Source organism: Papaver somniferum, chromosome 11 (assembly GCF_003573695.1).
Source record: "Papaver somniferum cultivar HN1 chromosome 11, ASM357369v1, whole genome shotgun sequence".
NCBI classification, from domain to species: domain Eukaryota; kingdom Viridiplantae; phylum Streptophyta; class Magnoliopsida; order Ranunculales; family Papaveraceae; genus Papaver; species Papaver somniferum.
In genome coordinates this window covers 54,598,939-54,612,142 of record NC_039368.1, presented here as the reverse complement: position 1 = coordinate 54,612,142, position 13,204 = coordinate 54,598,939, and the positions used below count along the sequence as shown (strand labels likewise).

The 13,204-nt window shown below is 35.7% G+C and overlaps 1 protein-coding gene across 1 annotated transcript; it reads left to right on the top strand.

Annotated features, from left to right (window-relative positions):
• The first annotated feature begins 1,902 nt into the window (after nucleotides 1–1,902).
• On the top strand, nucleotides 1,903–4,073 carry LOC113322675. Its single transcript, XM_026570814.1, has 2 exons — nucleotides 1,903–2,110; nucleotides 2,252–4,073. The coding sequence occupies exon 2, from the start codon at nucleotides 2,280–2,282 to the stop codon at nucleotides 3,531–3,533; it is 1,254 nt and encodes a 417-aa protein (XP_026426599.1). The 5' UTR covers nucleotides 1,903–2,110; nucleotides 2,252–2,279; the 3' UTR covers nucleotides 3,534–4,073.
• The last annotated feature ends 9,131 nt before the right edge of the window (nucleotides 4,074–13,204 follow it).

The following is a 13,204-nucleotide window of genomic DNA, read 5'->3' as shown; positions in this document are numbered from 1 at the left end:
CAGCAGTATCTCGTCGAGGATGTGACTAGCGGGAACGTATACTATAAATCGTGGTTATGGGTGCCTTGAGGACTAAGGGATGAATCTCTTCCGTGAGAGTTGAGTTTTGTCCTATGGTCTTCACATGACATTTTTGCCCCTTATCCAAATTTCACCATCTACTCTGGGCTTCTCCTTATGTGAACTCAGGGATTACTTCATGCGGCATGGAAACAAGGTTAAGGCTTATTCTACATAACTGTTGGATCCTATGAACAATGACAGTATGTTGACCATCTTCAATCTGTATTTTTTCCAATTTTTCGCATCGTACTTCAGTATGACCGGGAAAACATTGGTGGTATCGAGAAGACAGGTTTATAAAGGTGGAAATATTTATACCACACCAATACTGAAAATAATAACATTGTTGGTTAGTGCATTTACCATGCAAAAATAAGGCATAAATATTGTGAAAATATTGGTTCTTACCTCCAAGATTCCCCAAAAAGCATTAAAGCTATCTTTGGTAGACATCGAGCAATTACCGATGGCTATGTAAAGTTCTGATAACATTTGAGACCCCCAGTCATATGTTGTGCTTGCTTTAAATCTTCTAATGCTTCGAGAAAACCAGTTAACACCGTACTGAGCTAGCATTTGGAAATAGACATTGGTCTATTGTCCACAACACAAACAGACGTTCGAGAAATATGGTTCGTTATCTAACCTCAACTCATTCATTGTCCTAGCATAACGTTGTTTTAAAAAAAAATCTAGCCACTTTTAATCCATATGCTTTTATTTGTGTATATGCATTATTTCTTTCTAATAATCTGAGTATAAAGGAAATCTTTCCTTCCATCTATCTTCTGATAACCAATTTAGTCTGTTAAATGGAAGTAAGTTTCCTTCACATGGAAGTCCCGTTAACATGTAAAAATATAACGGTATAACTCCTATTTAACAACATATTATTAATTAGAGTTTGTTTAATTTTATAAAATAATCTAAAAATTTAATTACAAGAAAAACTAACTTACCACATTCAAAATATTTAAAAAAGAACGTACTTGTAGTCTTCCACCATCGGTCCAATATAAATTGAATTATTTGAGTCTTATGGTTTCTAGGTTGTATCTGATATAAATTCCATCAAGGATATCTTCAGACTCTCTCTTGAACAACTGGGGAAGTAACTGGAACATCGTACGGATCCACTTAGACCACCCACCTTTTAGATTGACAGAATTAACTCGCTCCACATGGTTAAATATGTGCAGAGAGAGTGTACCATCACCGGATAGTTGTCTAACATTTTGAAACTCATATTCTTTATCCACAACATAACTTAATCCACTGGCTAGAGTGCTAGTAGATTCTTTGAGTTTTCTGTTTCTTTTTCTGTTCTCACTCATATTTGTTTCAGTAGTAACTGAAAAAAAAAATTGTTTAAGAAAAAGAAGAGAAGAAAGGGAAGGTGTGAAAGGGAATGAGCGGAGTGGTGGGGTATCTGTAGGTGCTGCAGTTGACAGTACTAATCCGACTCTTGACAATATAATTAATATCGAGCGATATAATGAATATATCTAGCAATATAGTCTTTACCGTCAACGATATTAATAATATCGCTCGGTTGCTTTTCTATAATGACGCAACTCGTTTGTCATGACAACTGCTATGTCATACAGGGTTTTTTAACGTTGTGCATCGGAATAGGCCTAAAGTTTTAAGTTAATAGTGCTGTTGCTTCACCCACGTTAAATGCCCTGCAAAATTTAACTGATGGCAACCAACAATTTTTCTGTAACGTGTCACGGACATTTTGTATCCACGTGGCAGTGTACTGATTCACATCATGAAAGAAAAATAATAAAAGTAAAAAATAAAGAGAGAGAGAGACTGAATAATAAGCAGCAGCTCTGCTAAACTAAACAAAACAAGGAGATCTTTTTAAGTTAAAAGACACCTGCCATTGAAAAGAAATTCCCATACAATAAATATCCAAAAGAATCTAAAACATGATATATGGTGGTGGTGGTGGTGGTGGTGGTGGTGGTGAGAAAACAAACCAATACTAATGAAACCCTAAATTTGATCCCAAATCTACACCCGACGGATCATTTTTCAGGTAAGTTTTTCATTTTGATTTCATTTTTTCCGGTTTTCCATTACTTGATTACAGATTTTGAATAAATAAACAAAAAAGGTGTTTCATTTTTGGGTATTGATTGAGTTTTCTTTTTTTGTACTGGAAATTCTTTTCATTTAGGGTTTGTTTGGGGATATTCATTAGTCAAATGGAGAATAATGAAAGAGAAAATTCGACAGATTTTGATCTAAATCTTGATACATTTGGATTACCAGCTGAACTTGAAGATAATTTGTATTACTCATTAAGAGGTGGACATAATCCAATCCAAGGAGTATCTCCTAGACCTAGGAATCGATGGAGAAGGAGAAGACCAAGTATTACTTCTTCTGAAACTAGAAATTTTTCATTGGATTTCATTGTAAACCCTAGTTCTGCTAGTGAGAGAGTGTCTCAAGTTGGTGAAGGAAGTTTAGGTGTTACTGACACTGATGAGAGAACAGCTGAGAGCAGTAAAGCAGGGAAAGGTCTTGCTGTTGATCTTTTGGGTAATGAATTGAATAAGGATGAGGATAAGGAGAAGAATAATGAGGATGAAATGAGTTTCTTTGATTGTAATATATGTTTCGGAATGGCGAATGAGCCAGTTATTACCTTTTGCGGTCATTTGTTTTGTTGGCCATGTTTGTATCAGTGGCTTCATGTTTATTCTAAGGTTAAATTATGCCCTGTGTGTCAGACAGAACTCACTGATGCCAATATAACCCCAATTTATGGACGTGGAAATAATGTAGAAGATTCAAAGATGAAACAGAAAGTGGGTGTTCCTCCTAGGCCTCAAGCTCGACGTGTCGAAAGCTTTAGACAGAGTATTCAAAGAGCTGTTTCTTCTTCTTTTCAAATTGAGGAAATGATTCAGAGAATTGGTCGGAGATTTGATGTTGCAAGGGGTAGAACACCTCCACAAGATGTTGGTGGTTCTCTTGAATTGATCGATAGAGCTGATTTTCTTGCTAATCAGATTCTTGCATCAGGTGGCATTCACCGAGAAGGTTATAGAAGGAATATACTTTTAGAACAAAGTCTTTTGGAAGCACAGGACGATGTTGTAGATGTGGTTAGCTCTGAGGCCGAGGGTACCAATCCTAGACCTCCTCTATCACCTCCCTCGCGGCATTCGCAGACGGCTGCTTCAGTTGTTCGTCTTTCATCAGCATTAAGTTCTCATGAGAGGGTGTTTCATTCATTTCTTCTTAATCAGCACATGAGAAGGCACCATGCTCGTTCTCCACCTTTGGAGAATTGGAGTTCTCTTTCAAGCATTTCTTCCTCAGTAGTACAGAGAGGGGGTGGGGATGCAGAGATTGATTTGGTAGTGCCGGTGTCTTCTTCTGATGCTTCAAGGGCATCAATTGTGGACACCGAACTTTTTCGTGCAATAAGAAGGAGAAGATTAAACTGATCCACTGTCTAACGGGGAATAAGGATTTCCTTTTTGGTATTTCTTCCTCAAAGTACAGATAGTGGATGCGGCCGCAGTGATTGATTTGGTATTGCCCAGAGTCTTATCTGATGCTTCAAAGGCTTCATGTGTGGCCAGTGAAAATGTTCGTGCATAAAGAAGGAGCAGATCAAACTGCTATGAACCTAAGATTACTTCCAACTATCGCTATTATTTATTGCTTCAAATTAAGGTGGATTAACCTACATGTTAGCGAGAAGTCATGTGAGTTCCAACATCTCATATGGGAATATTTCTCTTCGATCAGCCATGTATTTCAGAGTTTATGTTTCCGTATACTGATTATCATCTTTTTCTGCTCTGTTAAAGTGCCTATCAACAGCTTGTTCATGTTCTTTGCTTAGCACTATTGGTTATCAAATGATGGGTGAGTCTTGTACATTTCCCTGCAACTTTCATATGTAATGTTTCTTTTCTCTTTCAGTAATGCACTTATTCATTGAACCATTGGTGTTTCACTTACAAATATTTTTGGCCTCATTTAGTTTCCATGGGCATCTTTAAGGTATTTATGGGGACATCGTTACGGTATTTAAACTGATAGCGATTTTCTTGCTTAGAAGTTTTAGACCAATTGAATCCAGGGGTTGGCGCTGGCAAACTTTTGGTTCATTTCAAACAAAAATAAGAATGAATCCGTTCAAAGGGCTATATGTTTTCCTTTCCCTGGAACCTTCTCATATTCTGTCATCCACTCCTAGGACAGTTGCAAATACATGTTGTAGACTTCGTCCGTAGGTCATCATCATCTTCTTGTCAATGCTAATCTTTCGATTACTTAACAGAGACGCTTACTGTCAATAGTTTCTAGTCCAGTGCTGATGTTGTTGTTTCCACTTAATAACCACATTAAGCAACATGCTCTGCCTTCTAGCATATTGAGCTTCCATATGGCATATTAGTGGTTTGTAAGAGCTGAGAAAATATGGCTTACATGGCCATATGAATAGCAGTGTTTCGTTTTCCATCCAAACAGTGCTTACATAGCTTATTAATGTAATGTGCAGTGTTCTAAATTTTATTGATCTAGATTCTTATTATTATATTTTGTTTTTCCAAGAACATTCATTTGCTCAAGTTTATTCCTGGTGAAGAATACTGAGAAAATATGTAGTGGGTTCGTTTTTATCTGGATTTTCTCTGCTTTGCTTTCTTGGTTATTACTTTTCCGAAGTATGAATGACCTGATAGATTACAGTTTGGAATGTCGAAATGAGTTTTCTGTTTGCGTAAAATATACATGAGATCGAGAGAACATTGTAGTGATACTTCATGACCTGTTGAGCTTCATAGACGAAACATTTCTGTCGATATCCCTTGGAGAGACGACGGAATAAATTTATTAGTTGTAGTTGATCGAGTCTTGCTAACTCTTTTCGTCTCTGTTATAGAATTTTGGTTTGCGCAACACTCAGTATCTACAAATGTATCATCTGAAGATTACGTACGTGACACAACCACCACGATTTTGATAGGGAAACCTTTAAACATGTTAAGTTTCATCGTTCTTGTCATAAACTTGGTGAAAATTGCAGCCGCCATTATGAATAAATACGGCGAAAGAGAGTCGCCATACCTTGAATCTTCTTTCTGTTTTTTTTTTTTTTTTTTTTTGTTTCTTTTTTTTTTGGGAAAACCCTTGAAGTTGAGGTGCTATTTATGAGTGATGGATGACCTGGCTAGTGCGGGGCGATAAGGAGTTTAAAATGGGTAGTTACTTTCTTTTTGTTTTTTTTGTAAAACAAGGAACCTTTTCATTAATGAAAATTCGAGGTTACAATAAGTTTAAGATCGAAAATAAGAGAATACAAAGTAATAAGAACATACGTACAATATCGAGAAATCCGACAAGAGAAAGAGAATGATTACCGGAGTAAGACAAATACAAGTATGAATAAGATCCGATTAAATCGGAAAAAGGATGGATTCTCTCGGAATTAACTTCCAACCATTTAGTTTGTTTCTCATCTATAGAAAGATGTGCTCCCAAAGTAGGAGTGAATTGCTCAAATCTCTTATAACTAGTGATGAAGCTTCCGTCGTCAAAAACACCACCTATGGAGATTCCGTCGTAGGATAAGTTGATGATGAAGATTCCGATGAAGATTTCGTCGCCGGAGACAACCAAGATGGAGATTTCTTCATTGGAGAACATGGAGAGCATCACTATTGATCTTATAACCCAACACAATAACCAAGAATCGCCATTAAAGCGAAGATAAACCTCAAAAGAGTAGATAAAACCACCATAATGGTGTAGATAAGTAGGAAACATAATAAAAACTACACTAAATTTTTAGCTAACCTAGAAAACAAGGAATAATGAAGAAATCTGCTCAGATCTACTCCAAAAATGGACTAGATTTGAGCAGAGAAGGATTGTTCTTGATGGTTTTGTTGGAGAAGAAGGAATGAGAGAGAGGAGGAGGAGGAGTAGTTAAATTACTTAGATGCCATATTTTCCATTAATACCGAAATATCAGTTTCATTATTTCCTTTTTTCCGTTTCTAACCGGTCTTATCCCCAAAATCATCGAATTCAATTTTTTTTCTCGGTGACTGTTAATAGTGGCTTTGTAAAACTTTGATCCTCGGTTAACACAATTATAAAACGACTGCCATTCACAATCTCCAAGAGGACGAATTTCTTATCATGTACAAGCCATCAAGACATTTCTATTAGTCTTGATATTAATAAAAAGGCTCAGGACCATACATTGATAGTTTTATCATGAGTGAGGACGCTCAACTGCCACAATTTACTTGTGGCGACATACATATTGCCAACCATAGAAGACAACTCATTGGGCACCGATGGAGAACGAGAAATTCCTATGATTCTGAAGGATATGTAGTTTTAATTTTGTCATATTTTTTGGACAGTTGTATTCTTTCCTTGGTTAGGGTTCTACCACAGTGGGTTTTCCTTGTCAAGGTTTTAATGAGGCAACATGTGTAAGTCCAATTTTTTCCGAGGTCTTTACATCTACTTATTATGTTTTTCGTTTGAAGTTGGTGATTTCGGAGCTTATTGGAGGCCACCCCTGTCCAGGGCAAACTCTAATGAGCTTTTAATCAAATAGCTGTTTTTTTTAATATAAGTCAACCAATTCTCAAAAGGAAAAAAGGTTCCTGCTAAAGGTATGCATTTTAATCCTAATTCTAATCTGCGAATTGAAGAACAAAAATGAGAAGGAGTTGAAACAAAATTTGAAGCAGAAGTTCAATCGAATAAAAAAACAACTCCGCAGATGTACATTAGAAGGTATCTCCCAAAAACTTATCTCTTATTTTCTTGCTATTGGGCAGTTATAGAGTGAAGTTCGGATGTTAATTGAAAAGAACTATCCGCCGAACTATTCTTCGTTCTTCATTTTGAAGGTGCTGATGAAAAGTTCGACTGATAATTCGTTTCTAAACAATATCCGAACTTTATGGTTTTCATTCAGAATTCACATAAGTTGTGAAGTCCAGTTGATAATTTTTCCAAACAATAGTCGAACATTTCTTTGTTGCTAGCATTTTGCACAAGTTATAAAGTTCAGTTGTTAATATTTTTTCAAACAATAGCCGATTTCTGTATTGATAGTAATACACTGAAAGTTATAACGTTAAATTGTTATTTTGGGACAACGAACTTTTTGATACTATTATAATTTTCATCCCTACATATCTTTTAAGGGAAAATATTTTATCATTTATGTCTGAATATTTTTTGTTTGAAGTACTAATTAAGTTTTATATTTTGTCTTAGGAACAAAAATAAACGTAAAAGGAAGAACATGAAGGTAACTCATTCTACTTCTAAAATCCCAATCCTCGAGGAGGCAACAACAAAAACTAGAAAGCAGGTAACAGGGAACTGACAAAAATGACGCTTTTACCTGCGGTTGTAATTAGTGAACCATCACCAGAGATACAAAGAGATGAAGAGGTGGAGGAAAAGGGAGAGGAAGAATAATGCAGCTGATATTATTGAAAAGAAAGAAAGGGGATAGTTTGTTTAGACCTCGAATTATTCCTAGGAATAATGACTAATAGAGATAATCATTAAACCTCGGTTTCCCGACTATGAATAAAAATCAGAATTAAACTTGAGCAAGCTCAATAACATTAAATTTTGTTAATCAATTAACTGCTTAACAATAATAACTACAAGACTCCTAAATAGGCTTGGGGAAAAACCCTAACTTGTACGAGGATGAAAATAACCCAAAACCGACTCATACTCGAATTTTTTTATTTTTAGAAAATTTGAGATTTTCCTGGATAATGAAAGTACTTATGAAAAGAAACTACATTCCACCAAACGGCGACTCAAATGGACTCTTAATGAAAAAGTATTAGCAAAAATGAAACTTTCCTAAAACTGCAAAAACGACTTTTCGAACTCCTGAAATTTGACTAAATTCTTAAAACCATGCAACGAAGTGGCATGTCTTGATTATTGGACCGTTTTCCATCAAGATATACCCTTCTTGAGATAAATTACGACGCTCGGGTTTTTAGCCTCCAAATAGGCTAAAACTTTCTCATTTGCATCATTCTCCCGGGGTTGAGAGAGATTCTACCTCGAATTTTGCTAATCTTCATCATCTTAATTATCCCCACGATATGGCACTAAGTGTTTGACATGAAAAACATCAAAAGTATGGATATGGCGAGGAAGCTTCAACTTATAAGCATTTGGGTTATTGGCAATAATTTTCAACGAACCTATCTTATGTGCCCTCGATTTGTTATACTCACCCACAGAGAAACGAACCTTATTAATATTTCCCACACAAAATCCCTTACTTCAAAATTCACATCCCTACGCTATATATCCGCATCCTTCTTATACTTCTCATTTGCTCGAAATAGCTACTCTTCAACCAACTTGTGAACCTGTTGCGATTATTGGATACACTCTTCAGATATAGCTTCAGTTCTCTTCAGATCAAGAATATGTGCTAAATATATTAGTGCCCGTGGGTTGTGTTAGAGCACTGCTCGGCTGAACTCGCAAGCGTTGCTATCTCAAGCTTATTTGTCAATGTTAGTGATCAAAACTATAAGTCTTGATTTCTAGTCTACTTATAGTGATGTCTCGGACTAGGATGGATTGTGTAGTTGAGCATTAGACCTCACGACATTCATCAATTGAAGACGGAGAACTATTAAAGAGAGCTTGTGGAACTTCATCAACAAAAGGTATGTGGAGAATAAAACTCATCTATCACTTGGAAAGTCTATTTCTACTCTATCTCTATATTGAGACAAAAGTCGTATTACTATATAGTTGTCGATTATACACATTTGCGATTTCGACCTGAGTTTAACTCGCTTACATATTTCTCGAAATATGTGTTGGTAAGCTTTTGTTTCATCCAAGTTCATCTTATATTCTTGACGAAAGTCAAAAGATGGTCATGTGAAAATCGTCGAGTAACATCTTACATGGTTTGCGTGATGCAATCATTTCGTGTAGACTTGGAATGTTTCGTTATGATTATTTCAATAACTTGAAAATTGCTTTGATGCTAATAGTGTGTGAAAACGGCTATTGTCATCCTCTAAGAAAGTTTCAATGATCAAAATAGAGTTTAGAATACTTAACCATCATTGGGTTATGAACATAGTGTGCATTCTTGCATGTATGTGATCCATGACCGGAATTAAAGTATGCATACACGTATGCGTACTTGTAGTTGTGAAATTACGTGTACCAAGTACACATATCGGTACGCATACTTGCGTAAGGTATAGGTACGGGAATTTCTGCTGGGTTTTGGAAGTGTACTTAAGTATGCGTACCTGTTCGCATACTGGCGAACCCAAACTCAGACCGGCTACTTAGGCCCGTACGCATACTTGAGTGGTTAAAGTTCTAAGATCGGTTGACTCATGAACTAATACATTTATATATTAAGGAATGCATTCTTTGCAAACCGTGGCTATAATGTTCATGAATTGATTTGAGTGAATCAAACCAATTTTGCTTCAATTGTGTTCTTGTATACTTCTATGAAAATATAGAAATTGAACAACTCTTTAACTAGTTTCATTTGAGTCATTTGAATTACTTATGGTTAAGATGAATAAGGTTGATATAAGAGTGTTCATATAGGTAACCTTGGTTAACTACTGTTGAGCCAACATGGTGTACATGTTTAGGTACGGTTACTAAAACCTAAATGAGGGTACATTTCATTTGTGTATAACAATCTAAGTTCGATCTAATGGTTGAAAGATATTAGCTTGAATCTAATCAGGTTTTCATCTAACGGTGAATATTGAATGCTTTGTTACCAAGGTAACTAAGATTGCAAACCCTGATTTGAAAACTATATAAAGGAGAACTCTAGCAACTGGGAAACCTATTCCCCACACCTCATGTATGATAATAGTTTCATAAGCTAGAGTAGATTCTCCTTTAACCTTAGGTTTTTCACGAAACCTTGTAGGTTAACGACTTAAATACTTCACTGGGATTGTGAAGCCAGATCCAACTATTTTATCTGTAGTTGTGTGTTTAGATCTTTCCCTGTTCTATCGTATTGAGTACTATCTTCTCTAAGATTTGATCGAGATTGATTCTCCGATAGGCAAGATAAAAAGTAGTCGCAAACATCTTCGTCTCATTGTTTGTGATTCCAGAATATCTTGTTTCGCTACCATACGATTAAGATTATTGTGAGGTTATTGATAATACTAGGATGTTCTTCGGGAATATAAGTCCGGTATATCAATTGGTTCCTGCGCACCTTGATTTATCAAAAGACGGAACAAAACTCGTAGGTATTTCTGTGGGAGACAGATTTATCTATTCCAATAGAATTTTCTGTGTGAGACAGATTTGTTTATCAAGTCTTCGACTTTGGTTTGTAGCAACTCTTGGTTGTGGGTGAGATCAACTAAGGGAATCAAGTGTGTAATATCCCTCTAGGATCAGATACGTAAGGAGCACGACTGTACCTTGAATCAGTGTGAGATTGATTAGGGTTTAACTACATTCCAGTCTGAAGTTCATTGGTAGTAGGCTAGTGTCCGTAGCGTCTTAATACAGTGTGGTGTTCAAAGTTAGACTAGGTCCCGGGGTTTTTCTGCATTTGTCGTTTTCCTCGTTAACAAAATTCTGGTGTCTGTGCTATTTCTTTTCTGCATTCTATTTTGTTATATAATAGAAATATCACAGGTTGTGCTTTAAGATCAATCAATTAGATAATCCAACCTTTGGTTGTTGATATAAATTGATTGACACTTGAACATTGGTATTTGGTACCGTTCAAGTTATTTATCTTATTCAATCGGGATCGCAAATTCCTATTTGCTGATTGCAGATTGAATCGAGAGATAGAGATATAAAACTCTTTGATATAATTTTCTATAGATTGAGTATGACTGTCCAGTTGATTCTCTTGAAAGTATATTGGAGTTTGTCTATTCAGATTACTGAACGAAATATTGAGTGTGGTTGTTAGACCCCCGATTTTTCAGGTTGTATCCATAAACAACCTCGAAAGAAATCATACACAGACTACAATTTACTAAACGATTAAATGCAAACTCAGCTTGACAGAGTTTCCGATCCCAACTCTTCAAGTTTTCTCCGGCCGGACAACGTAGTCTATGACCCAATGAACGATTCACAAATTTTAATTTGTCCATCACTTTGAGGATGATATATGCTACTGAAGTTAAGCCTCATATTAGCTAACTTCCATAAAGTCTTCCAGAAATAACTAAGGAGTCTTGTGCAATGTAGTTAATAACGGTCGCACGGGATGATAATATCGGAATGTATCGTGTATCGCATTTTACCTAGACGATATGCAAAGTATCGGTGAGACATGAATATTACGATTATATCGATTGTATCGGTCATATTTTACCGATATACCAGTCACAATATCGACCTATAATATAGGTAAGGACACAAATGTATTTATTAATAGTGATTTTTTGTCCTTTTTTTCTTTCAATTTTTCTTCTCATAAAAATTCTATGTTTGGGATGTTAGGTTATGAAGTGAAACTAGTTTAACTGATGTTTTTACATTATAAATGCCTTCCATTAAATCTTTAAGTAACATAAAGTTAATTGTGTATCACCGATAAAATCTGATATACTCTTTCATCTAGGAAATCCATGCAGACAATAAACGTCATGTGAGAAAAATTTAGCTACCTTCAGCGTATTAGTAGTCTTCTTACAAGAAATAAAATGCGTCATCTTTGAAAAATGGTTGAAAACTTCAAATACTGAATCATGTCCCCTCCGAGTACGAGGTAAACCCAGAATGGAATCCATACTCAAATCTGTTCAAGGTTGAACGGATATACAAACCTGCATTAGATGCTTTTCCCTTCGATATTTGACAAATTCTACATCTATCCACAAATCTTCCAACCTCACATCTCATTATAAGCCAGTAATACGACTTGGAAAGAATTCCAAATATTTTATCTCCTCCCATATGTCCTTCGTCATGTAACTATTTGAAAATCTTTAACCTGGGACTAGAATATGGAATGCATAAATGATTTCTCTTACATATTAAACCATCATGCATATGGCAGTCACTTCTCGCTCTTGTATTGAAAACATTTACAATATCCACGAAATATGGATCAGATTGAATAAGATCATAATATGAATTGAAATCCAATACCTCAATTCTCATAGTATTGAGCAACGGGCTCATGAGACTTAAGGCATCAATAACTTGATTCTGCGATCCAACCTTATGTTTCATCATAAAAGTGAAATCTTGTAGATAACCAGCTCGCTTACCATGTATAAAAAAAAAAACTTTTCTTGATTGTTGATGTTCTTCAAAGAATCATGATCACAAAATATTACAAACTCGTTACGAATAAGATGATGAAGCCACTAACTATAGATAGAACTTCACCTCATACGTACTATCGTTGAGCTTATCTCCATTCAGCTTTTCACCAAAATAAGCTACTAGTGGTCCTGCTTGACTCAAAAAAAATTTACCCACCTTCGATTTGTCACAGTGTAATTCAAATGGCTAGCTGAAATCAGGTAGCACTAACAGCAATGCAGTAATCAGCTTTGTTTTGACAGCTTCAAAGGCTTCATCAGCTTCGTCAGACCACAAAAACATTCCTCCTTTCATCATTCAATGATTAAGGACGTAACGATACTGAAATGGGGAATAAAACATCGATAAAAAGAAGCAAATCCATAAAAACTTCTTACCTCATGCAAAGTAGCAGGTTTAGTCCAATTTTCAGCTTCAACTCTTGACTCGTCTACTTTGATCCCGTTTTTGGTCACAACATAACCGATAAACGAAACATGATCTGTCATGAAGGAACACTTCCTAATGGCTGCAAAAAAATTTCTATGCGTGACAAAATAACAAAACCTATTTTAGCATTATAATTATCCTGGCTTGATTGGGATATACCCAGATTAATTGGGGTATACCCATTTTGTTCCCAACAATAATAGAGGGTTAAGGGGTGTCTAATGTGTGTAAAGTTACCTAATTACCCTTCTCCTAATAATAACCAAAACCACCCCTTTTGGGTTTTAGATCAAAACCTTATTAATTTCTTTCCTTCTCCTTCATCATCAATCTAATGATCAATTCATTT